Source organism: Cyanistes caeruleus, chromosome 11 (assembly GCF_971803275.1).
Source record: "Cyanistes caeruleus chromosome 11, bCyaCae1.hap1.1, whole genome shotgun sequence".
In the NCBI taxonomy this organism is placed as follows: Eukaryota; Metazoa; Chordata; class Aves; order Passeriformes; family Paridae; genus Cyanistes; species Cyanistes caeruleus.
In genome coordinates this window covers 16,559,906-16,585,595 of record NC_141711.1, presented here as the reverse complement: position 1 = coordinate 16,585,595, position 25,690 = coordinate 16,559,906, and the positions used below count along the sequence as shown (strand labels likewise).

Here is a 25,690-nt window from a genome sequence, read left to right as displayed (position 1 = left end):
TGCAAACAAAATTTAAGTCTTGCTGCTTTGGACAGATAGAGAGCACAATAACTCCAGGACTTTTCTGTGACTGGCAAAACTTAAAAAGCAAAGTCAAAAAAAATGCTTTTAAAAGCTTTAGCATGTAGCTTGGTGCACTTGATATGTGCAGCACTGTAGATACTCACTAATGAAAAAGGAAAACCTGTGCTAAAGCCAGAGATAGTTTTGCTTTTCTAATTATAAATATGTTAATTCACTTGTGACAAGTATTAATTGTAAGGAATAAACTGAACATTAATGTAAACTCCAAACTCATTGAATCTCTTCTCCTGGTTCATCATTTTTGTTATGGTTATGAAAAGTTTGCTCCTGCACCAAATTGTAATTTTTTGATTTAAAAAGGTAGTTTTAATGTAAGTATATGTATTCTTGCAAAGTGCTGGTTAAGACACCAGGCCTCATTTTCTATACCTTAGTGAGGGGCAGTGTTGAGGAAGCAGTAGGGATGCCTTTAGAGGCCATTCAAGTGTCATGTGGGAATTGCTTTTTGAGTGCATTGAGGAGTCCTAACTATTTTAAATTACTGACAAACCCTAACTCACTCCTAGATCTTTCCGGGCCTTTTTGAGTTACAGTTTCTCACTTTCTGAACCTGGCTTGTGTAATCTTTTAACTGCAGTAAAGTTCAGTAGTGCCTCATGAGCCACCTCAAATGAAGCCAAACTGAGCTGAATTTCTTACTGACCTTTTACACAACAGTGGTGCTTCCCTGGCAGGGAAGAAGCTACTCAAGGGTCAAGCCAGGTGAAAATTGAGAGATGCATACTTGTAATAATGAGTCTAATGTCTATTAGCACAGAATTAGCAAATTCTTGCAGTATTCTGATTTCAGTTCTATTTAAGACATCTGCTGTAACTTGTGTATAACTAGTGTAAATTTTGATGCCTTAATCTGCAGTTAAGTGATAGAATCAAAGAATTGATCAACTTTCCTGACAACTATCCTTTAAAAATTCTTTTTAGATTAATCGCTTAGTTATTTTCTTTGGACAAGCCAAATAATCATGTGTGTTGCTATTTTAAAGATCCATAAAAGGGTAATTTTTTGGAGAACAATTTAAATTCCTGCTGGATTCTTAATACAAAAGGCCATGGCTTCCTTTGGTCACTGATGGAACTAACTTGTTATAAAGATACTCATCTCCTCAGGAAACGGACTCTGCAGTAAAATAGAGAAGGTACTCTAAGTACCTACATTATCATTTGGATAAATGAGAGAAGCATTTAAAAATCAGGCTAAACCCTAGAAATCCTACCCAACCATGCTCAGGTTAAAGCCACAGGTGACAAAGATGTTAAGTTGATAAATTTATGTGGCCTTTATGAAATGAATTGTTGGCCTTTGTCCACTTCCCATCTGACAAGTGTTCAGCTGCAGCATCGTGACTCTTGTAGCTTTGTTGGCAGTCTCAGCAGAAAGGCCAGGGGTTGGATGGGTCATGGAGACTGAACTATCCTCTCACCTCTAGAGGTGGTCCCTCCAGGACAGAGATGAGGCACATGGGTGGGGGCAGCGTGGGGGAACTTGCACAGCTGCCGCCCATGCTGTATCTGCTCTGTGGGTAAATAGAGGGCTTCAGCCTCCAGTGGTGTCAATCCAGCACCTTTCACCAGCGCTAAATTAAAAAGAATATAAATAAATACAAAAAAAAAAAAAAAAAAAAAAAAAGAAAGAAAAAAAAAAAAAGAAAGGAAAAAAAGGGATAGAGGTGCATTGGCAGAGCTGCACATGTCATGTCTGTGAAGTACTTTGCTCCAGCCAGTGATACTGGTCTCATTTTCACAAGCATCAAATTCACCCACTTAAAAAACAAAAGAAAAGGAAAAATTACCAAGGAGAAGAACACAGCTGCATTACCACCGTGGAATTTAAGTGTAAGGGCTTTTTCTCATTAGGAACAGCTCCATTTCCAACAGCAGTGTTGTAATAACCAGAACAGTGACTGGCACACTGGGAAACACAGATTGCATCTGGGACTTTACTAGAAGTGAAATCCCATGAGTGGGTAATGTCTGAATGCTATGCTCACCTAATTTAAAAGTGAACAGAACAGCAGAGAAGAAACGTTGTATCACACGCTATATAAACATTTTTCAATCTCATTACTTCTCTTACTGTTTCCCATTTGAAATCTGTCTGGGTCCCATCCCTGGGAGGTGCTGTTGGCTCACCCAGCAGCTCAGACCCTTTGGAGCATTCATCACGTTGGTTTCTAAGCAACAGTGAATAATACCGTAAAGAGGGAAGCTGGTGATGCTGTGCAGTCATCAGGCTCAGAAAGACTGTCACAGCTTGTCACAGCCTGTCACTGTTAGCCTGTCACTGGACTTCTAAAGTGGAAAACAGTGTGAAACAGTACAGCATCAAATCCTTCAGGTCCCCCCAAAGATTCACATGCCAGCTGAGGCACATCCTCTTAGGGACGTCTTCCTGACATGATGGCCCTCTCCTTAGTTGCATCTTCCTTTTCCTGTTATTCCAGTTTCACCTGGTTACTGTTTGTCGTGATTTTCCTTCCAGTCCTTGATAATTAGTGCAGCTATTTGCCTTTATTTGAAGATGTTCACTTCTCACCTTCCTATTCCATCTGATCCCTCAATTAAATCACCTTGCTGCATCTGTGTCATAACAACAGACAGTCAATTAGGATTTTACTGGCAGGGGGAGCAAAAAAGCCCCAAAACTGCTTGAGAGAAAGGGCTCTTCCCCGTATTCCCTCTCCATCAGGATACACAGAATTCCTCTCTATGGAAAAAGGGGTAAGATTTAAATATCAGCCTCTATCTCTGACTATATCCTGGACACTTTCTTCAGATGCCTGTGAAAAGAGGTGTAGAACCTGCAACTGAGAATCCAAAATGAGAGGAAAAACCCAAAACCTTGAAAAGAAGTTATGAAAGTCAGGAGATCGCATGGAGTGGTTTTGCATCAGCTGGGGAAGAAAATAATTAGCAATATCAAGACCAGCTACTGTAACACAAAGGCAATATAAGCACCCCCAGAGTTTGCTTTTATATTTTCTCCTTTCTTCAAGAATTTCCCAGCAGGGAAGCCCTTCTTTATCTCCATTATTTAAAATTCATATCTTTCAACATTCATCCTATACATCTACTTTTGTATACATATGTTTCTGCTAAGCTGCCTCAAGTCCTTTTTGTCATAATTTCTTTAAGCTTGTAAAATTATTTCTTTGCCTTTGTCTTCATGATCTCTCTTTTAAGTACTATAAAACGAGGACTATTCTTGTTTTCCTCTAGACTGCCTGCCACAATTTTGTGGTGGAACAATGGAAATCATTACGAAATTCAACTGCCTGAAACCAGCATGTATTAGAGATACATTTGAAATACGGATGAAAAAATGCTTAAATGGAGAATGAAACCATTTGCAAAGAAAAAGTATTGAAGAGGTATTTATGTGTCCAAAAGAGAAACAGTGTTACATGTCAGTGTAGGTGGTGTTTCACCTGTAAGTCAGCAAGGTTGCCAGGTTTAGGGAACACCTGCAGGTGCCCTCCATCAGGGCCTGTCCATGCTTACCTCGAGCACTGGAAGGGGCAGAGTTAATCATCTGGGATGGTGCCGAGTGAGTGGAGCTCAGGCTGGAGGTGGAAGGACTAGCCTGGTATGAGGATAAAACAGAGACATTGGTGACTGAGCCTTGGTACCTGGCTTAGGGTAAACAAGCTGCAGGAGGCAGAGAAACCATCAAGAGACACCTGAGCGCATCAGTGCCTTAGGGATTTACCTGTCAGATGAGCCAGGGCAGCCTCTGCCCAGCTTCAGTGCAGGCCACTATTAACCTGCATTCAGGACTGTGGGGCTTGTTCCAGCTCCCCAAAACAAGAGCAACACTAACTCCACACGTTCAATGGGGCAGGTAAACAAAATAGGACAAAAATCTCACTTTCTGAAAGCAGCAGGGTGAGCTTGGACTGCAGTACCACAGTCACTGTACAAACAGGAGATTTCTTCCAGAAGTTAATCTAGTGAGTTCCTGTCACCTTTCTTGAAAAATGTTAGATTCTACCTATTCAGTTATTTGAAAAAAAAAATATCACAGACAGATCCAATCACGTGCACAGGTGAAGTGTACTGCTCCTAAGCAAAACCCTCTGGAACATGTTCCGTGCTGGTGCCAGCCACCGCTCGTGGCTGTGCAGGGGCTGTACCTGCATGTGGTACATATCCTCAGCAGTCTCCCCCACAGAACTGTCTGTCAGGATAACCAGGTTTCCTGTTTCACTGGAGGTGTGCGATGACAGAGACGATGAGGAGTGTCGGACTGAACCAAGCATGTTCAGTGGGCTGGGAAAAAAACAGACAGAGCAAGGGCATAACTGTTTTTTGAACCTGTTTGTGAAGCCTGATTTTTTTCCAAACTAGTAAGTACTTGCAGTTACCTCCTGCTTTAGGTCACCTCTAGATGTCAAATAATTTTGAAGAATCAGGCCAAATAAGCTCAAACAAATCCACAAATGTGGGTAGATATGAAAGAAGCAACCAGAAGATTACAGGTAAAACAGAATAGTACATAAGATACTGAATTTCAGAACCCTAACCCAGGATAATGTCACATCATGACCTTGGGTGCATATTTGTTTTGTTTGTAACAGAACATACTGACACCTTTCTCATTTTTAATGCTGAGTGGGAGCAGCTGAAACAAAACATTCCAAAGAAATCCAAGCACAAGACACACAGGTCAAAATCCAATTTTCCTTATTGGATGCATTGGGCCTCAGCGTTACAATTGAAGGCAATTTTGTAGTTTTGTAGTAAATTAATACAGCCCAGCTGGTGTGCCTGCTGCACCCTGATCTCCCTCAGGGAATGAACTTCTCTTTGTCACTCTCAACCACACACACAAGTACACTGTACACTACTGCATTTCCCAAGTTTGTCCTAAAAACTAAAAAAGCCTTTACAAAATGAGGAATTCTGAGGGGAAAAAGAAAAAAGTTATCACCCAGACACTGTTTGTCAACTGCTAAGCCATGGGAGCAGTATAAGCCACTCAGTTTTGACAGCGTAAAGAATGTCACCATCCTGGATTTATGGACCAACTTTCCACAGCTTTTTATGCCAGCCTTTAAAACCAGCTAAAATATAGTGACCCAATAAGAAAAATAAACACAGAAGAGCAATTAGCATTTTCAAATAAGCAATGTTGGCTGGATACAAAAACCACTATTTTGTCCTTATAATCCCAATTTTTATCCTCTGTCATTATCTCAGATTTAATATATGGGCATGCATTCAGTTTGAAAAAGCACCACAGGGTCATTTTTTGATGTACTGATCAAAACACTGTGGCAGCCTTTATTGCATTTGGCTTCTGATTTGGTCAGAATTATAGAAATAATGATGGTAACAATTTTAATCCTTCCAAATGGGGACATATTGAGTTGGGCTCTAAAACAAGCCATACAATTTTCATTTTATGGTAGATTAGGACCCAGTTATTTGCTGATGGTGCAAGAGAAGTAGGAGAGGTTGGGACCTCCAAAGTCAGATTGAGCCTGGAAAACTGAGTGGCAGATTTGTGTTTCTGCCTGTACAGTAAGTAAAGTGATGGAGTCACACCTGGAGGTGTTCAGCATTTGGTGCAAGTTTGATTTCTCAACTTTCTTATTCCAACTCTCCAATAATTAGCATTGAATGAAGCCAAAAGGCACTTCTGCCTAAACTCACGCTGCCCCTCCTGCAGTACTGCTAAGCACTCCTTAGATCCTGAAACCTTGGTGGGAGAGCGTGCAGAGCCCCTGGGTGTTTGGGAGGAAGAGGGGGTTACCTGTGTCGATGCACCAGCTTCATGCTCTCTGGGCTCATGGGGCCGTGGGACACCAGCACGTTGCTGCGGGGGGTGCTGGAGCCAGAACAGGCCGGGCTCAGCTTATCCAAACCAGGTAACTCCTGCAGAGCAAACACACTTCAGCTAAGTCAGCCATGGAAAGCTGCAAGTTTTCTTCATTCATGCTACTTCCAATTACGGCACTTCTTTTGAAATGAACATCCAACACCTCTGGTTAATCTTCCTCTGTCTTACATAATTTTCTGCTATGTGAGATAGCAACTGAAAATGAAGCTTTACAATTGCTCTGTGATACAACAAAGAACATAAATATAACAATTCTTGTTGAAAGGCTGAGTTAACGTATTTTCTACAAGTGCCTTCCTCCACAAAAATCAAGAATTCCTTTGGTAATTTGGCAGTCCAGTAGGTTCAATCAATGCTGTATCAGCCCAGTTATTTTGTGAACCTTACTGCAACTGACAGATGTTTAATCATATAATACAAAAATGGAAAAGTGACAATGGCTTACGTGGTACAGGCTGGATCGCATCATCTGGAACTGATCTATCAGTTTCTTATGCAGGGGACGCATTTCAGGGTGTACAAATTTCTCATGGACTGCCAGACCCACTCCTAGGACATGTACCTGTGAAAAAGAAAATGCAACATCAAAAACCCAGATAAGTTGTGTCTAAGAGAGACTGCCTGTCCTGCAGTTCTGGCAATGTGCAAGGAATATGCCACTGTCCATTACAAAACTGCTGATAATTAAGCAAGTCTTGGAGTCCTGGCAAGTTCATAGTACTCCAATATTTAAGTGTGAGACAAGTACATTTGTGTCATGTTGCATTGCTTTTCTTAGGAGGTAACTGCAAAAAAATACCAGCTAGGTTGTCTCTGCAGAGTGAACAGCATTATGCCCTCACATAGATAATGCCCTGCGACAAAGCTCCTCCTCCCAGTGCCAGGGATAGGGTCTGAGCTGCCAGCAGAGACTTCTAAAAGGAGTTTCTGATAATTGAGATCAACAGCAGCAGTGTGGCACATGCAGTCACTCTGCCTGCTCCTCATTAGTTACTTCTAAAGGTTACTTTTCCAAAGGTTAAACATATAATATTAATGATTGAATGAGATTATATAAGGTCTCAAATGAAAGAAAATAGCAATGATAGGAGGCTTAAGATGTATGTAATTCCCTACATGATCCAAAGTCAGTACAAACAATAACTAATTAATCTTCAAACATCTCCTGAGGATTGAAGGGAGATAAGCACTATGTTACAGATGGGGAATCTGAAATGCAATTCAGTGACTTGTTGAAGAAGAAGGCCTAGTAGCTCTATTCAGATTTGGGCACATTGTTTAATGGGGTGTATCTTGCCAAACTTTCAGTTAAGAGGGATATGATTATCTGATTTCATTCCCATCAAAGCATCCCGCAGCTTTATCTACCAAGATGTCTCAAGGAGACACTATGGAAAAATAAAACTGCAGATAATATAAATAGGCATTAAGTTTTCATATGTGGCTCTGACGCTTTAATCTCAAGCCTGACCTGTCCTGCCTCTGATTATCTTTGAAACTTGCTAGGAAGACATAGTTCAGAATGTCAGGCTTGAAATGACTGAAGACATGGTTCAAATGGCAGGCTTGAAATGTAGCAAGATGTCTGTTGGATGATAAATGTAGAAAACAAAATTAATGTACTTTCAGCTGAGCTTCACCTCACATCCCATAAGGTGTGTGACTTGTCATAATCTCCTTGCCCACCTCCCTCTTGTTTTTTGTTTGAATGTACTTAGATCTCCTGTACCAAAAATCTTTGCTTCTGAATTAATCAGCTGGATCTGATGTTTAGACTGACTGCTGATGAATCCAGACAATGTAGCAGTGTTCTTCTGCACCTGAAAAACAGTACCTGTTCCTGCATGAGTTCCTTGAGCTGGGTGATCTTCTCTGCGTCTCCAGGGTGCTTTGTGATATAATCCTTATCAAAAAATGCCTGCAGGAAAAGGGAAAAAAAAGTGTCTTTTGCTTATGGGAAAGTCTTGGAGTTAAAGGATAAAAGGAAAAGGTCCAAAAATCTTAGGAAAACAAAATATATTAAGATAACAGCAGAGCTTAATTTTATTGTATTTTAGCACTCTGGGATGCAGAGAAAATGGTCTTGGCAGCCAAAACGATTCTGTTGAATCATGACTCTGACCAAGTTTCCCCCTGTGACAGTGATGAGCAATACCACTAAGCCTTGTAGCTTTCCAGTTATTTGAATTTTATAGTTTCCTTCCCAAAACTGCCTAAAGCTAAAGGAATTTTGTGAGTAAATTGGCAACTAATATAAAGCCTAAAGAGCATTCTCTCCATGGCTCCATTGCAAAGACGCATCCCACAGCCCTGAACCACTGCTGCAATTTTTCAATATTGTACCCTAAATCTACCTTTTGCAATGCTCAGTTTAAGTAACAGCTTGCCAGAGATTATGCTGAAAAACATATTGTATTTAACATCATTTTAGTTCTACAGTGAGTCTGAAATTAGCCCATCAGCAAAGATAATATTTCAATAGCATGAATCAGGTTTTTCCTGATTCCAGACCTAATCAGTTATCACCAGTCCCAGAGCCTCTACTGCAAAATGAATTTATAATGTAAGCAGTATTAAAAAAGCTGCTTCACTGTTTTACCTGCCAAGTGAAGATTTCCAGGTAAACCAAGAATCATCTTTGAAAAACCTCGCTGTTACCTATACCAATTTCCTTGTGAGATCCCAGCTCCACCCCTGGAGACTCCTTGCACTCAGCTATGCAAGCACTGATGCAGACTAACCAAGTAGGGAGTGTAACCCCATCTTTAGATAATGCACATGAGAATTTCCTATCTTAATAAGCCATACTGTCATTGATACAGAAATGCAAATAAAACTGAGGAAGGGTGATACTCAGTGGGAAGCAGAGCCCGGCTCACCTCCTGGTATCGCGCAATTCCCCCGTTAACGGCCGCATCAATCACTCCATTCAGACACATGCTGAGAAGATTAATGTTGCCATGCATTTGTTTATGCTGGTACTGGCTTATCAGTGTCCTCAGCTCCTGGTTTTTGTTCTCAACCACTTGAATGGCATTTTCCAAAGGACTTACTTCAACCTCAAAGGCAATAAAACATACTTTAATTCCGTGGACACTTCACTGAGATTTATTATCTTCCTTGTAATAAAATGATACTCCAGGATTGTTCAGTGAGCTCCCTTCGCTTTTACTGCTTTGTAGAAAATTAGCTGCATTAACAAACTCCACTGCTGGCAGTACTGGATTTCAGGTCACTCAGTTGCAATAATAGATGTCTTTCTATATGCTGAAGACATGGCAGCAATGCAATTATTCCATCCTTTTGGCACTGTCTCCATTATCCTATTAGCTCATACAATTCCTCTAGTTACATTCAGCAATTGTTTAGATGAAGTGGTAGAAAAGGATGTATTTAATCTTGGTAAACACCATTTTAAACTGCAAGATTTCAGCCCAACAAGTTTTAAGCTGCCTATCCCATGTCCTCAGTTACTCATCATTTCAACCCCCAAGTAAAGGAATGATGAATGTTACCAGTTCTCTCCTCTCCACTTCAAACCAACGAGAGATCCCAGGCAAACTGTGAGTCAGGGTCAGAGTGGTGCGTTCAATCCACAAGCTCTGCAAGGAGTAATTGAGGCTGTGAGGAACAGTGAATCACATCCACATCCTCTGTGCTCTTACTACAAGTGTGAAGGGGACAAGGCTCAGAAAATAACTCATTAACTTCTTGTGCATTAATTCTCCAGAAGGTCACTTCAACAACAAACCAGGAATTCAGTATGCTTGAAGCAACACATTCAACATTTCTATTCATGTTTAAAACTTAACCAATCACCAGTTGTGTCATGGGACCCAAAAAGACATTGTATACCTATGTGTCAGTAATTTAAAAAAAAAAAAAAAAAGTCCAGCCAAACAGTGTCTCCTGGCACTAAAATAACTCACTCTTAGACTGGACAATGCTTTAATCAGGTCAGAACTTGACAGTATACAATCAGACCATGGACTTAACCTGTTACTTGAGTTACTGCGGTATCTTTGGCTATCAAATCATGGTTACCTGAAAGGCTCTATCAGCATAAAATAACAAGACAGTATTCACCTTGAAGAGATGAACACTCAAACACTGCTTATTTGCTACTTCTACCTTAAACTCATTCTCCTTGTCCTTGGGGCCCTTGTGGAAGGGTCTGTCGTAGCGGAACTTGCGGATGTTGTTGACGCGGTAAAAGCTCTTGATGCGATCAGGGACGCGGTCCATTTGCAGCACGTCTATATTGTCTGGGATAGGAGTCACTGCATAGATCTGTAAATCTGGTAATTGTGCAGTCAAAGAAAGCTTTATCTATGTGTTAGGAAAGACAAATAGGAAACAGCAACCCACACAGGAGGCTCCATTTGCTGACAGTGTCCTTTAAGTTCAAATCCTGCATGGTATCCATGCTGTTCTCTCAGAAGCCAGATAGTGCAGGTTCCATGACTAAACTCTCCAATGTCCCTGCAACCCCCTTAAATGTGATGTGGTTCAGTCCTTAAATACACTGAGTATTATGCTGAGTGTACCAAATCCCAGTACAGGTGACCAATGAGAATAATGAGATTCAAAGCCTTGGATATAAAAAGGTTCAGCAGTTTTGAAGAAAGAGAAATTGCAAAAAATTAAAATACTGAAGTAAAAATAAATAAGCAGAATGGAAAACTAGTATCTGTACCCAACCAAATATTGGCCAAGAGAAGGTATCAGGAACACTCCTAAGGACACAAACTGTGTGTGATGTCAGTGCTGTTGATAAAGCATTAAAACATGGATATGAGTTAGCACAGCTCTTTCCCTTCTGCACGGAACATGAGCTGCATTACTCCCTGAATAAAAAGTCACCTTTCTCTCCAACACCATGTCCCACAACGAACCTGTTACTGCCTTCTGCAGACAGGGTCTGGTTTTGTCCATATCCAGCTCTACCTCTGTGCTGTGCCCCAGCTCCAGGGAGAGTTTGCTCTTTCACAGAAGGATACACTGGGCATCACACTGCAATATGGAGTCATCAGGGTGGTTTGGGTGCTGCATTGCGATGGCTTGAGGGAACTCGCTCAGCATCCTCTGCTGGAAGGCTTCCAGCCTCTCATAGTCGTGGCCCCGACACACATATTCTTTGTTCTGCAAGAAGGATAAGCATAAATTAGTGTCCTTAAAAGTAAGTTAAATTCTATTGACTTCTATCTCACTTTAAATGTTACTACAAAACCAGAGATAAATGACAGTAGCAATATGCTAATGTGAGAGTAGATGTATTTTATCCCTTCCTTTTTCTTTAGAAAGAAAAGTTTTTCACATGAAGAAGTGATGAATGAGGAAACTATTCCACTGCTATCTGAACAGTACAATGCTTCTGGATTCAGGCACTCCTAGCATTCAGTCTTATGGTCCCTTCTTACCTGCTTTTCAGAAAAGTCACTATTTTTAATTGAACTATACTGAAACGTATCAACTAAAACTTAAGTCACCAGCTTGGCTGTTCTACGCTGGGAAAGCTGCTGTCAAATACAGTTTACACCAGATAGATAAAAGTCCTGAGGATCTCACAGAACAAAGGGAGATATATGTTTATCATTTTATCAGTTCTCCTTAGAGAGAAGTTGCAACAAACTATTCACAAAGATCACTGTTTAATCACTGCTGTATTATCACAGCCATACAACCCAGCCCTGATCATGATGAGCAATACATGCTCAGGAACTCCCCTGTCTATAGTACAGCAATACAGAAAAGCTTTACCAAGAATTCTCAGTGGCCACTTAACAAATTCCCCTTTGGCCCCAAAAACACTTTCCTCTTGATGAACAAAATTTCATTTCTGCTAATAATGGAAAGCTGCATTTAGATATGACTCTTGAGGCATTGAACCACTTGTGCAGAGTTCTTGGATGCTTTTTGAGCCATCTCTAACTCCAAACAGCACAATACAGAATTTTTAAAGTCCTCAGTGTCAGGAAGATTGTATTCCAGTGTCTTAACACTCAGAAACCACAATTTTCATCAGTGTTAATATCTCCTAGTGCAAGACCAATCAAAGCAGGCAAATTCTCTGATTTTGATAATTTAAACTCATACACATAATAACTAGAAGAACAGGGAGGGTTTTCACCTTCATAAAACAATTAAAAATTTATCAAACAAGAACAGCATTTTATTTCTTGCATTTAGAAGCTGCAGTATATTCAAGAATGTGTTTTTAATTGCTCTGGAAAAGGGATGAGGTTAAGCAGTTTTTGATCTTGTAGCAAAATCATAGGGAAAGTAACAAAACCAGATCATAAAACACAGCCAAAGAGTTCAGTTATCTTTGGCTTTGCATTTCAACTTTCTGGAAAGGATCTCCGGCTGTGACATGTGTCACTTTGTGTGCATCAGTCACAGCAGCCAATGGACTGGGAGAAGAATCACATGATGAATCTTGACAGTTCAGTCAGGAATGCTCAAACTTTGCAGCTATTGAATTTGGAGTGAGCCCATGTTTGAAGGTGAATCTCTTCATGACACTTACTGCATTAGCTGTTTTAGCTTTTTATTGCAGCAATCTAGAAAACTGTAAGCCTATAAATAAAGTTATTGCGATTCTAAAAATAATGCCCTGAAAACACCTCAAAGCTAAATTTAATAAGACTTTTCAGACAGATGCTAGCACAAGATCTCAAAATATGGCTTGTCAGGCCTTACTTGAACTTCTGGCAGATGGAAAATATCGACAGTTTTAAATTAAATTTACTTATGTAGGAAGGCTAGAAATAGATGCAGAATTCATAGAAACATGAACAATGACTTTTTTAGACAAAGGGTCTTCAAAAATCAAAGATGTAGAAAGAAGTGCTTATTTTCTGTCTTAACAGACATTCTGTATTGTCTATACAGCAAAAGAAAAATACATGAGAAAAGGGCTTGGAGTTATTTGAACACTTTAAATCACTCCCATATCCATTTGAAGATTTTAAATCCATGTAAATCTTTTTCTTCTCTAGAATAGCTGCTTCCAATCTCTTTACAGTGTGATCCATGCTGATGTGACTGCTAATGGGCTTAGTCTGTGCTCCACAATGTGTGTGCTGTATGCATCATTAGGGAGAGAAAGGAGGAGGATGACTTGTAATGAGATTGCTACATTAGTAATCTGCTATCAGAAGTACTGCTACCAAATATAATTGCAGAATTAACAAGGATTATAATTATGTACGCTCGTGTTTGCTGGTAATGTCTCCAGCCAAGGATCCACATTGTTACAGCACTGCAAAGAGTCAGGGCTGAGCACAGGAAGCTCAAGCAGTGCCAAACACCTTGGCCATGCAGGATCCCAGGTAAAAGTGAGGATCCACAAGGTAAAAAGATAAGCTCAAGTCACTGACAGTACTTCAGATGTTAGGAATGCTTGTGTGCCTTGATGACTGTGCTGTCACTCAGTTGCTGAAACATTTGTTGCTAGATATAAAAACCAGGAATTGTCAGTTTTCTCTGGAGATCTTCATGAAAGGGCAGCTTGGGGTTCACTCTGCAGCACCTGTGCTTTCTTTGGATTCCTCTGCAGGGGTGTTCTACACACTGCTTCAGGCTGCTGCATTCTAAATTCTGTGAGGAGCAGCTGAGGGAGGAAGGGCTCAGACTGGAGGAAAGGAGGCTTGGGGGGACCTTCTTACCCTCTACAACTCCCTGACAGGAAGTGGTAGCCAGGTGGGGATTGGGCTTTGCTCCCAGGGAACAAGGGACAGGAGGAGAAGAAATGCCTCAAGCTTCACCAGGAGACATTCAGGCTGAACATCATGAATAATTTTTTTGTGGAAAGGGTTGTCAGGCATTGGAAGGGGCTGCCTATGGGGGTGATGAAGTCATCATCCCTGAAGGTGTTCAAGAAGCAGCTGGACGTAGCACTTGGTGCCATTGTCTGGTTGACAAGGTGGTGATTGGTCCAAGATTGGATTGATGATCTTGGAGGCTTTTTCCAACCTAAATGATTCTGTGATTCTCTGATTCTGGCACTGTTCACCTTCAAATAACATGAAATCACCGCCCTTTATCCATTGGTATTTCTTCTCCTTGACTAATTTCAATTTGCCTTTAGTCCCTCTGCCTGTGTTTCCATTAAAAGACTATAATTAAATGTTGAAATCCTCATTAAAAAAAACAAAAACAACTTCATAATCAGAGGGAAGTATAAGAGGGCAGCTTTCAAAATGGCTTGGCTTTGTATGGCTTCATCCTGGGTACCTTGATTGGTGCCACCTCTTGTCAAACCATTCCTTCAAAGAGAACACAAACCATGCACCTCCAGTCCTTGAAAGCTTCCAGTTACCTTGTCCTGTCACATTTGATGGTGTCTGCCATCAATTTGCAGGCAGCTCTTGGAGCACTTGTCAGATTCTATTCCTTCCTTGCTCTAAACTAGCAACAAGACATTGTATAAACAAATACCCATTTAAATTTTGATTCCTCATTAGGAAAAAAAGAAAATTTCACTTTCAAAGTGGATTGGTACACCGGCAGACAATGAGCTCCAAGTGAGGACATGTCCAAAGAAGCTGTTTGGTTTTTCATTCAAGAGAGGAAATTTTCACTTGCACATAGCATACGAGTCATCAGGCTGGGATTAGAATTCTGTCAAGTGAGACTTTTTTTAAAGTGTGATAATTTGAGATGATGAAAATTAGTTTTAATGACCCAACATTGCTGCAATACAGCATTTTGCTTAATATAGAGACAATTTGTGCTGCATCTGCAGATCATCAAAAATTCCTAGTGGTGTGAGTCAAATTTCTGATCTCTGTTCCCAAGAACATTCCCAGTGGATCGCGTCCTTCAGTTCAGCCAGTAAACTGTGTTTATTTGTGCAGGTGTAAAAAAAAATGCTGAATAGTAGACATCATATCTTCAAAACAGAAATACAAAGCCTTAACAGCTACTCTGAGCCTGGTCGTTTTGTCACATCCTGTATAAGTTTGGCTTACCCGCAGGAAAAATGGGAATTTTCGACCATAGAAACCAACTCTGAAAAACTCTGGTTCTAAGCGCTGCTGTTCCATGATATTGTCATAATAGGTAGCTTCCATTTTCTGTGGATGAAAGAGATAGCTGCTATCAGACCCTTAAAGCTGCACTTAAAACATTAACATCTCAAGACTCATTAAAATATCATATTACTCTTTTACCCCCACAATTTTTTATGAAAAGAACAAAATAATTTTGTTAAATATAAAAATTATTAATTAAACCAGTCTACATGGTGGAACAGACTAGACTTTACATTTTGGAAGATGACATTTTTCTTGGTTTATCTTATTTTAAATTAAACAGGTCTTGCATGTAATTTTCTTTGCATTGAGGAATTAATGGCAAAGCTGAGATTAAGATCCACATTGCCTGGCTCACAGTGTCCTGTTCTTTCCTACAGATCAAAATCCATACCACTGCCTGGAAAATTACATCTAATTGGGTTTGCTTTAATTGAGTTGAGGGGCATGAAAAAGGATAAAACAAAATTAAATCTTCTACAGTTCTGTGCACCAGAAGGTTTAATGTGGAAGAAAAAGGTGGTTGGAAAAAGGAAGAGAACTTTTTTCTAGTTCCAATAACTAGTTTTGTGGCATTGTGCCAACACAGATCGAGAGTGGGATTTCCAGACCCTTGGAAAACTGAACGTCAGTTGAAAGGCTCACAGGAATTTCACCAATGCAAAGGGTGGCTCTTCAAGGAGAAGAACCAGTTTGACACCATTGCTTCCACTGCAAAGAACCTTAACTTGCAATATTGCATCCCAGTTCGTGCTCAGTTCCCACAAACATCATCTCCTTTTCCAGAAAGGAGAAGGTCCCAAAGTCATTGCAGGAAGCATCAAGGAATGTGGTGGTGGTGTGAATGGCCCACAGAGTGCACAGCCAAGCTGGTCATGTGCTCTCTTTGGGGACACTTTGGAAAAAACAGATTCTTCAGAAGTGCAGTTTATGAGACCTTGTTAGACAGGTGTCTTCAGATAAAAATAAACTGGACTTTTTAGAAAGAAAATTGTGTATATCCATGCAGCATAAATCTCAAATTTGGATACATGTATGCTACCCCACGGGACAGGAGGAGATGAACTATTTTCACATTCAGGAAGTTTCTAAATAACAACAGGAACTTCATCTTTTTTTTTGATAAAAGCATGACACAGCAAATGTGCCCTGATTTCCTCATGTTTGGTTGTACCAGAGAACCAGATCTTTGTAAACTGATAAGAATGCCATAAATATTTTCCTTCTTCATTCTTTCTCTCTTGTTCATCTTATCTCACTGGGGCACAAGCTGTCCTTGATTCTTTTGGAATTAAAATATGTATTAAAAACCAGGATATTTTTATGCAAAAATATATGTAAATATGCCATTACAATAGCAAGCCCAGCTCCTGTGTGTGTGTGTGCTGTCTCCATGTACTCACAGGCTTTTACTGCTACCAGACTTGGGAATTATTTCAGTGGACCTACAAACTCATCAATATGAATCAACGGCAAGGAGTCACACTGAATGCATGGAGCACTATAAGGAATGTGATTATTTTTTAAAATTCAGAATGCTCTGACAGGAGAGCAAAATGCTCTGGGGAATGATGTAAGAGTCTGCAAGGAGAGAGAATGCTGCCACTTACCCGAATCCAGCTGAGGCTCTGGTAATCATAGAGGCTCTCGTACTGGATGGCCAGTTCTCGGCACAGCGGGATGCCGAACTCCCAGCTCTGCGGGGCCAAAGCAAATCACACTCACAGCAAACACAATGCTACTGCCAACCCAGCTGAGAGCAATATGGAAACTCAATTCTGGGAATTCATTTGGTATGAAATGGCAGAGATTAGATGTGAAAATGCAATGCGATGAAACCATTTCCATTAAATAGCAGATCAATTCCTTCTAAAAGATGGGAACAGAGGCATATGTTCCGTGGAAATTACACACACATACTGCTTGTTCTGACAGTTCATTTATGAGACTGGGAACTTAGCTGGAGAAAGATAATAAAACTAATATTTTTTCTTCTTGCTAGACACCCCTTCAACCCACCCCCAACAGCTCCTTTGCTTCCTACACTAGAACTCCTTGAAGTACAGAGTTAGGGCTTCGCTCCCCAGCAAAGTGCTCCCCTTCCCAATCTGTTCCTTCCCACTGAAAGCACAAACTGTCAGGCAGTGGGAACATTCCAATACATAAAACATCCTCAGAACTGACCTGCATTACTGCAGTGATCAATATCCATATTCAGAAAGCCACACTCATTTCTTCAGCTCCCAGTGCCACACAATAAATCTCTCCAAGCACACCATACTCATCATCCCAGAGGTCAGGAGGGAGACACCCACTTTGGGCACACCCACACTGAGAGAAAGACTCTCCTGTTACCTCAAGTGGCCTTTTTGGAGAGATCATTTTACACTGAAATCTCCTCTTCCTTTTACCTGCACACACTGGAAACCTTTTGGGGGAGTGGCTGTTTCTTACCATGCTTATGGTAAAGGATTTAGAGCACCAAGGTCTCAGTTGAACCTTTACTGGATTAAGTTTTATTATGCATTACTGGGCTAATTTGCCAGTTGTTTTACTTGGGACCCTGCTGTAGTGAAAACAAAATTAATGTGTGAGTTAGACTATCACCTGAAGTTTTAAGAATATTAATAGCAATACCGTAAATTCTTGGTAACAGTCATTAACAGCAATTATGTGAAATATTACCGCTTAATATGGAAACAGTTTTTCTGGTTACATGTACCTTCACATAAAAAAGTGAATCTCTGCACTGTTTGATTTAATTTATGAGGCAGTTTACAGTGTTTCTCTTTAAGCCCACATTTGTAATATCTATTCTCTCCTTACTACCACTTCCTTATTACAGCTCTTTAACTTCAGTTAATTACAAAAACTTCCATAAAAACTTGCTAAATAAAATATTGTACCAGAATCAATTTGGATATTCTGACAGTGTTTGTAGTTTGGGAGAATGGGAGGCCTGAGATTTATTTAGATCAAAGTAGATACAATAGGAAAGGAACTGAAAGACCAGTTTCTTTACTACTCTGAATATTAGTAAGGTATTTGTGATCTCAAATTTACAGGACTTTTGCTGTTGGTTGTCGAAGTCCATGACACACTAACTGATCCATTGAACTGAGATCAACCATAGCCAAGTGTTTGTATTTGGAAACTCAAACACCATTGTATTTTTTATGGTTGCAGAACATTCTTTACAGAGATACTATACATAGATTTTCAGTCCTCAGCTGATCTATGTTCACTTCTAAAACATCTGGCCAGGAATAAATGACTTTTTTTCCCTCAGAGAGTCCAAGCTGTCTTACTTCCAAAATGGGATGCTGTGACTAAAGCCTGCCTAGCTCTCTAATCTGTGTTCTGGACAGAAGCAGAAAGCTCACTGGCTGTTTTCCCTCCAGGTGATCTGAGGGATGTAACCTTTTCATGCTCCTTTTCTGATGTCAATTAAATTAACAACAGGTAACTACGTCTGATTCCTATATATACTACCTCTTGTACCTTGATACCATTCCTGCCATCCTAACTCAGGCTCTCTCTTTGTTTCAGTTTCCACACCAAGAAATTCCACTGTGCTACCTGAGTATTCTGCAGATACAAGATGAGATAGAGAAGTGAAGAAAAACAGCATACAGGTAACTTCCTAAAGAGAAAATGGTTTGTAGATATTTGAAAGGAAAAGGATTGAATGGATATCCAAGTCACCAGAGGTTCACTTTTAAAATCTGTGATGCTAATGAGTAACATCTTCACAGTACATATAACTAATATGCAATTCCATGTGACATGCAAGTGACACTTCCCTCTTCAAATAACTTCCTGATGTCTCCACTGGTAATTTTCCTCATTAGTGTTTTCTGTTTTGCTGACTTCTGATGTGCTTGCATGTTGTGTATTACTTGAAAGCCACATTCAAAGGCATTTATTGCAGCTTTCTCCTATGGCACCAGCAACTCTCAGCTGACTTCACATATGGGGGCACAGGTAGAGAGAATCAACCCTTCTGAATGCCAGCCTTTATTTACTCACATCCCAAGGTACATTTCTTTTGGAAATGATTCCCATGAGGGTACACAAGAGAAATGATTTCAAGTGTTGGGTATGGAGCACATGATCAAAAAACTAAGTGCTCTGGGAACACTGCTTTGGGTCTCTGCGCACACTTGGCTGCACTAAGGAGAACAGAGCCTGCATTGCCATGGTGGGAGCTGGTCAGAATTGTCAGTTAATAAATCAAGCAGTGAACTGGACGGAAAAGGGTTGTGTAGTTTTTGAGCTATTGCTGTGCAGAAACGTGATCAGTTGGGTTCAAACTGTTCCATTCACGGATGTCTTCAACTAGAGAACTTCTGAATTTTAATGGTCAAAATTGTAACTGAGGGTTAAAAATATCTTCAATTTAAGTTATGTACTTGCACACACTGCCAGCTGAGCCACAAAACAATTCACAGCGTAGCAGAAATCAGCAGGAAGGGACACATGACCAGTGAAGGCTAAAAGGGCTTTGGAACACCATGTTCATTCCCAGCACAGGGCTGCTGCTGATGCTGCTGAGGGTGGGAGTCAGTTCTACACCCACTGCAGCATCCCAGGCCTGCCACAGGCTGTGCCACTGGCATGTCACAAGACGCCCTTGTGGCTGGTTTTCCTCCCATTCTTGTCCTGAGAAAATTTTCCTATAAGCAAATGCAGAATTCTTACAGCCTTTACACTCTGCCTTGACACCCTCACTTGGTGGAAGAGGCTGGGAGCAGCATGAGAAATGGATCTCTGGAAATGCAACTGAAGGAGAACAACAAATCCTGCTGTGCAGAACCTGAGGAAGGAGCATCTCAGGATAGAGCAGAAAGAAGCTGCCAGACACAAGTAGAGGGAAGCAGGTTTCTTCCATTCCCTGAGCTGCTCCCTGTCACACAGCAAGTGCTGAAAAGGAGGATTTGGCTTCTCAGCACCTTTCACTTCCATAGCCTGAGTGACATATACACTGCTTAAATGGATTATTTAATCATTCAGCTACCATTTGTAATAAAGGAGGATTAAAACACAAATCAAAACCAAAAACATCCAGTGGGGAGAAAATCTCAAGAGGTTAACACTCTATAATCTATTAGGAGTTTTATAGCCTAATTAGATCAGTCAATTTTTACTCTCCTCCACTGTGTATATGGATTCACTGTTGTTATCAAAAATAAAGGCTCACTTCTTTCCATAGTGCCTCTATCATCTTTGTCTAGTCAGACAGTACAGTAGTGCAATATTTGCACAAACTAGTAATTTGTTTTTAAGTGCAGTCTGAAAACCCCATAAAACTTCTGAAATGAGAGAACCATATGCAGTGTTATCACAAAAGAGCAACTCTGGCAGACACACAGAAAAAAAATCTTAATCACTTCCTCATAAATGGGCCATTTCTTCCTTCACACAGGAATCTGACTTCACTTCCTTTTGCAGGTTCTGTAGAAAATGTTTCTGCCATATGCAACTCCTATTACCAGGACTAGGAATGAATTATCTGGAATGGCAGCCCACAAGAACCAAGTCACATTTGTATTTAATGCCACTATCATTGCCATCACAGCAAAATCAACCCCAAGGCACACATACAGACATTATCTCCCAAGAACGTAAGCTGTAGGAATTTTCCTAGAGAAGGGAAAAATTTGAAAATACTCCAACAGATGATGTCACTTTAAAGGTTCACCTCTGAAATGTTCCCAAAACACCATTACACAAGGGACTAAAACATCTACCTCTGCAGTAATTGAAAAAAAAAATACAATTAACTGTAGAAAACCCATACTCTATATATGAAATTGAAATGGATTGATTTTCTTCTTGTGCAGTGGATGGAACTGCACTTCAATTGAAAATCACTTTAAAATAAGTGACACTGAAAGGACTTAAATCTTTTTCAATAAAGAGACCCCTATAGCATTTGCCTGCCATTTCCTTGTGTAGGTTAAGCACAAAGCAAGTTCTCGAGTGAGTCATAGCACAGCAGTTTGCATAGACAGCTACAAAATGCAATCCCACCCCTCAAAAGCTGAGGAACTGGCACTCTGCCACATCAGCTGATCCAAAGCTTGGTTTAAAAGTTTAAAAATGTTCTGGTGTTTGTCCTGTTGGCTTCCCTAACCCATTCCAAATGCCATACATAATGAAATACCTTTTCTCATCTGTTTTTTTGTCCAGAGAGCCAATTTGTCATGTTAGAAACCCTTTTGATGCAAATTTACTTCCAGACTACTGAACTGAGATGATGGCTTGCAAGACCTAAGTCAGTCAGGAAAAGGGAAGGAAGCTGCTGGGAAGAGAGAAGAAGTTGGCATACCTTCCCTTTGTTGAAGTAATGGATAATCTTACGGCACAGACCTTCCTTACGTTGCCACTCTGACTGAGATGGGTAATGCAGGAACTCTCTCAGAGGTCTGTCCTCCCACTGAAGCAACTCACAGTACAAAAGCAAAGTGAATGCAGCCTCTGTAGGAAAGGCAATTATGGAACACTGAATCAATGACAGCAAATAAACACAGCCAATACTGAAAGGTCACAGACCTGCTTCTGACACAGTCTGCGATTCCTGATTTATAGTTTGTGAAAAAAATCTCAACTCCTAGAGGACCGTTAAATTATTCCATTACTTAAAACAGCAGCACACAATTTTTAGGTACAAATCTGTCAAGTTTCTTTTTACCAGCTACTTGATTTAAGTGCACAGTCAGATGTTCAGATTTGTAACTAGATTTGGGGCCTGCAGCTGTAAACAGAGCTTGGACAACACAGCATTAGAGTCCATACATGTTCAAAGTGCTCCCTCAGCACTGCAAGGCAAGAAATATGATAAGTGATAATATAATGGTGGTTTTTCTAATCTTCCTCTAAATTTCATTCTGCTGTTGTGACTTTTTTTTTAATCCATCTTCTTCAAAGAACACTTTAATGCAAAATTTGAAGTGTAATGCAACGATCATGTGGTTGTGTGGGCATAAACAGACAGGATTTAACTTAAGGGAAGGAGCTGGGCCTCAGTTACTTGCCTTCCCTACTGCCATAACTGATTCATGCAAATTCTTTCCAAAAGAATGAACCAGATATTTTATAACATTGGGAGAGTTTAAAAAAATGTCATGAGGACACTGTGGAATGTCTCCCTCACCTGTGTAGTTCTCAGCCTGCAGGTGCATGTCACACAGCTTGTGGATATAGCGGATGTACATCTCCTCCTTGTTAATTTCAGATTTGTAGAAATTCTGTGAAAGAAAAACCAGAATTGTTACTCTTGAGACTCTCCCTTCATTCAAGCACTCAGCAGCACCTCTGCATGTGCAAAGTTATTGAAAAGAGAACACATTCTTAGTGGGAAAGAAAAGTAATAACGCTTTTCACATTCACACTGATCTAACCCACTAATTTAATCATGGCATGATTTTTTTTTTTCAAAATGAAAGTAGTCAAAAGCTGAAAGAAGAGGCAAGAGAGGTTGTAGAACCTGTGTCACAAGGATATGCAGAACTCAGCTGGACACAGCCCTGAGGAGCTTGACCTATCTGGCCCTGCTTAAGGCAGCGAGTCGGACCAGAGGCCTCCAGAGGATCCTCACATCATTCTCTTCTGTCATTCCAGTGCTTGGATTCTGAAGCTACACTTGGCCTGACAAAGATCTCTACCCCAGCCTTTCCCATCCCGGTTTCAACAAGATTGTAAAGTATCACAAAGTGGTAAACATCTTTACCATAAGGTTAACAGTGCAGCCAATCTTCTTGTTTTCTGTTTCATCTCCTTTCATACAGTCCCTAAGAAAGCAGAGCAATGTTAAAACAAACATCTGCAAAAACAGTCCTTTTAAAATAACTTTGAAACTATCTTATCTTTCAGAGTTTCCTTGGATGACAAACAACAGATAATCATATACTCTATTTTATAGAGTTCCTCTAAGAAAAATTACCACACTGGGGCTTAGATGATGTGAGAACTGAGTGTCCCCTAACAAGTTTGCATCTGTGAACAAGTACCTGAAATTACTGTTCCTTCATTTCTTGCAAGAATCTGAACAAATACCAGATAATAGTGGTCAAAAAGAATCCAAATGCAAGATCTACTATAAAAGTAAAAAACTCTTATTTATTCAGATGTAAACATTTAGTCCTAGTCAAAGGGCTGGCTTCCATAAATGCAGCTCTGCAGTGTGGTGTGGCACACAAGGATAAACCTGAGGGATTTAGACTAGATTTCTAACTTTTGCATAGTTAAGTTAAATCACAAAATTTATTTTTGGTTTCTGGAACATTTCCTATTTAAACAGTACAAGAGACTAAATTTTTAAAGCAGTGACACAGCAAACCACCTTGAGAACTACTACTGGACCCTAAGAAATGTCTGTGTATTCCCAAATCCCAATGCCACATTCCAGTGCCCTGTTTTGGGAATGACAAATCAACTGCAGATTGAAAATCACTTAAAAACTGGTATGTGTTTTTCAATTAAGCATGGAAATGTGTATCTGTGTGTCAAAGCTGCCTTGCTGGCAGCCGTTTATCATTAAAAAACAAAAACCAGAAACCGAAAACACACAAAACCCCCTACCCCGCCCCCAAAAAACCCACAAGCAGCTCCCCTGCATTCCCTTTAAATGTGTCTCCAGTACCTGGTTGTGCACAGTAGTTGTAGAGCAGTTGTTGACAGGAAAAAAACAGGAGATTGGATCAAGATGGTAGGGATAACAAAAAGAGCAAACTAAAAAGCACAGAAAAGGATTTGGGACTGCAGAACACCCAGCCCAGTCAGAGGGTTTCACCTCTAATGAGCAGCAGCAGAAGGAAAAACTATTTGAACTCTTGTCAGTAGGCTTAAAATAGAAATATCTGGGGCAGTTCTATATAGGTTCAAATTCTCTTTTATTAAGAAAACCCCGAGTGTGTGTATATATATAAATCTAAACTTAAAATATTTCCTTCTAACTAAGTCAAAGCTCAGCTGCATTGACACAACAGTCTTGCAAACTTCAGTTTAAAACTAAATGAAGGCTGCCTAATTTATAGTGAAATCTTGCTCATGAGCCACCACCAGCTGATGGGTCAGAGCTCCCAGATGGAAGTTCTCCAGCCCTGCAGGCCTGGATGAGGAATTCATTGGTTCAGTGAGGCTTTGGGGATCACTCTTGCATTTAACATCTATTTTGCTGAATTAGGTGAGATCATTTCAGTGATAGAAGGAATTAATGTTTTAGCAACCTGAATAAACCTCAGTACAGGAATGAGCACACAAGAATGGGAATAAGGGCTCTAGAGATGAGGATCTGGGATGTTTGCTCAGACCCCAGCAGTGATGCATTGGCTTGCATGTATGCAGCTTGACAGTCAATAAAAATATTCCCTGTAGGAATTTGGTGCCATGTCTTGACAAACTTTTTATGCTTAGAACGTGTTATTGCTGGTGCCAGATACCTATAGTCGAGCAGACGCTCCATGAGACGAGTGACGGATGTGACAAAAGAGATTCCAGTCTCCCGCCAGGTTTCCTGCTCAATCTTCTCCAGCAAACTGTTTGGGGATGGAAAGCCAGTAGGTGAGGCTTCCAGGGAAATGGTACAGTGCATGCAGACTGATACAGACAACTTGGTTTCTCCCTCATAAGACAAATTCCAGAAGAATTAGCATCTTACCTCGGATAAGGCCCAAAGAGTTGGGTTCTATTCCAGGCAGCATGAAGTAAAGACAAGGAAATTACAGAATTGACAGGAGAAGGGAAAATATCCTCACATTGCCATTTAACAGATATGAAAAAGAGCAACACTCCTGGCATACTGGTTTCCCACATTATTACCTGTACTTAAATGCTGCTAGCAGCAGTCAGAAACTGAAAAGGAGTCCAAACCAATTGCAAATATTTCTTCTTTCCTCATGCCTCCATAAATTCTCTTCTCTAATCAGCAACCAACCAACCCTGAATCACATTGTATTTAAACTGGAAATAAAAGCAATCTGCTCCTGCCTAGCACAGACAGTACAGTGAGCACCCATCTCACACAGTTGTGAAAGAAGAAAGAAGGCTGGAACGAGAACAATGAACACTGTGTTTAAGAAGTGAAGAAAGAAAGCAAATGTACATGCCAGTTTCCCTGAAACTGGATTTCCAGTCAAATAATTTGTCTCTTCTAGGAAAGAAATTCTGTTGGGAGTCACATCCTCCAAATCAGTACTGATTTGCAGCTGAGGGAACCAACTCCCTTTTCAGCAGTACAGTTGAGATGATAGAATTCAGGGTCAACTGGTTTTTTCACACAGTATTTACTAATTTGTGGATTTTTTTTCCTGCAAATTGTTTCCTCAGACAGCTCAGTGGCAAATATAAACTAACTGCTTGCTGGAATTCCAGGATGTGTATCTTGGTAATGCATCCAATCACTATCATCTAAAAATGAGTAAAAAGCTACAGCCCTTGAATTGTTTACATTTCAGGTAATGAATGTCTTCAACCAGAGCAAAGGCACACTATTCCTCTAGCCACATGAATTAAAAAAAGAATAGAAATTTCCTTTCCTTTATCCCTGAAACAGACTTACTTTATCTGTACACATAAGATCCAAGACTTCCCAAGGCTGAATATACACAAATCCAAACTGAATACATTTCCATACTTCCTGAGAATAAGCACATGGGATGGGCAGGCTTATCAAGCTTGAAATGAGTGAATGTGCAATTGCAAATTCAGAAATATAATTATCGGTTCC

General features: G+C 40.3%; 1 protein-coding gene and 1 long non-coding RNA gene across 40 annotated transcripts in view; one reads left to right on the top strand and one right to left on the bottom strand.

Moving 5' to 3' along the window:
- DOCK3 (dedicator of cytokinesis 3) overlaps positions 1-25,690 on the bottom strand; it is a 183,220-nt gene that overhangs the window by 12,007 nt on the left and 145,523 nt on the right. For 9 of the 34 annotated variants that reach the window (XM_086845697.1, XM_086845704.1, XM_086845699.1 and 6 more), the window contains 16 exons: positions 24,405-24,500; positions 22,694-22,754; positions 22,118-22,211; positions 21,293-21,441; positions 16,572-16,658; positions 14,899-15,003; positions 10,924-11,065; positions 10,055-10,221; positions 9,439-9,525; positions 8,803-8,982; positions 7,758-7,841; positions 6,369-6,485; positions 5,837-5,958; positions 4,215-4,350; positions 3,583-3,664; positions 1,506-1,658 (listed from right to left, as the gene is read on the bottom strand). In XM_086845697.1, the coding sequence (XP_086701823.1) occupies positions 1,506-1,658; positions 3,583-3,664; positions 4,215-4,350; positions 5,837-5,958; positions 6,369-6,485; positions 7,758-7,841; positions 8,803-8,982; positions 9,439-9,525; positions 10,055-10,221; positions 10,924-11,065; positions 14,899-15,003; positions 16,572-16,658; positions 21,293-21,441; positions 22,118-22,211; positions 22,694-22,754; positions 24,405-24,500 (1,862 nt within the window). Of the gene's footprint in view, positions 1-1,505; positions 2,662-3,582; positions 3,665-4,214; positions 4,351-5,836; positions 5,959-6,368; positions 6,486-7,757; positions 7,842-8,802; positions 8,983-9,438; positions 9,526-10,054; positions 10,222-10,923; positions 11,066-14,898; positions 15,004-16,571; positions 16,659-21,292; positions 21,442-22,117; positions 22,212-22,693; positions 22,755-24,404; positions 24,501-24,622; positions 24,650-25,690 lie in introns of all 34 variants that reach the window. The other 25 variants (XM_086845709.1, XM_086845718.1, XM_086845712.1 and 22 more) reach the window with 5 other exon arrangements.
- LOC147651031 (uncharacterized) overlaps positions 1-25,690 on the top strand; it is a 75,999-nt gene that overhangs the window by 16,004 nt on the left and 34,305 nt on the right. For 3 of the 6 annotated variants that reach the window (XR_015274900.1, XR_015274903.1, XR_015274901.1), the window contains exons 3-5: positions 18,363-18,423; positions 18,511-18,596; positions 22,585-22,679. This is a non-coding gene — a long non-coding RNA (uncharacterized LOC147651031). The remainder of the gene's footprint in view (positions 1-18,362; positions 18,424-18,510; positions 18,597-22,584; positions 22,680-25,690) is intronic. The other 3 variants (XR_015274904.1, XR_015274899.1, XR_015274902.1) reach the window with 1 other exon arrangement.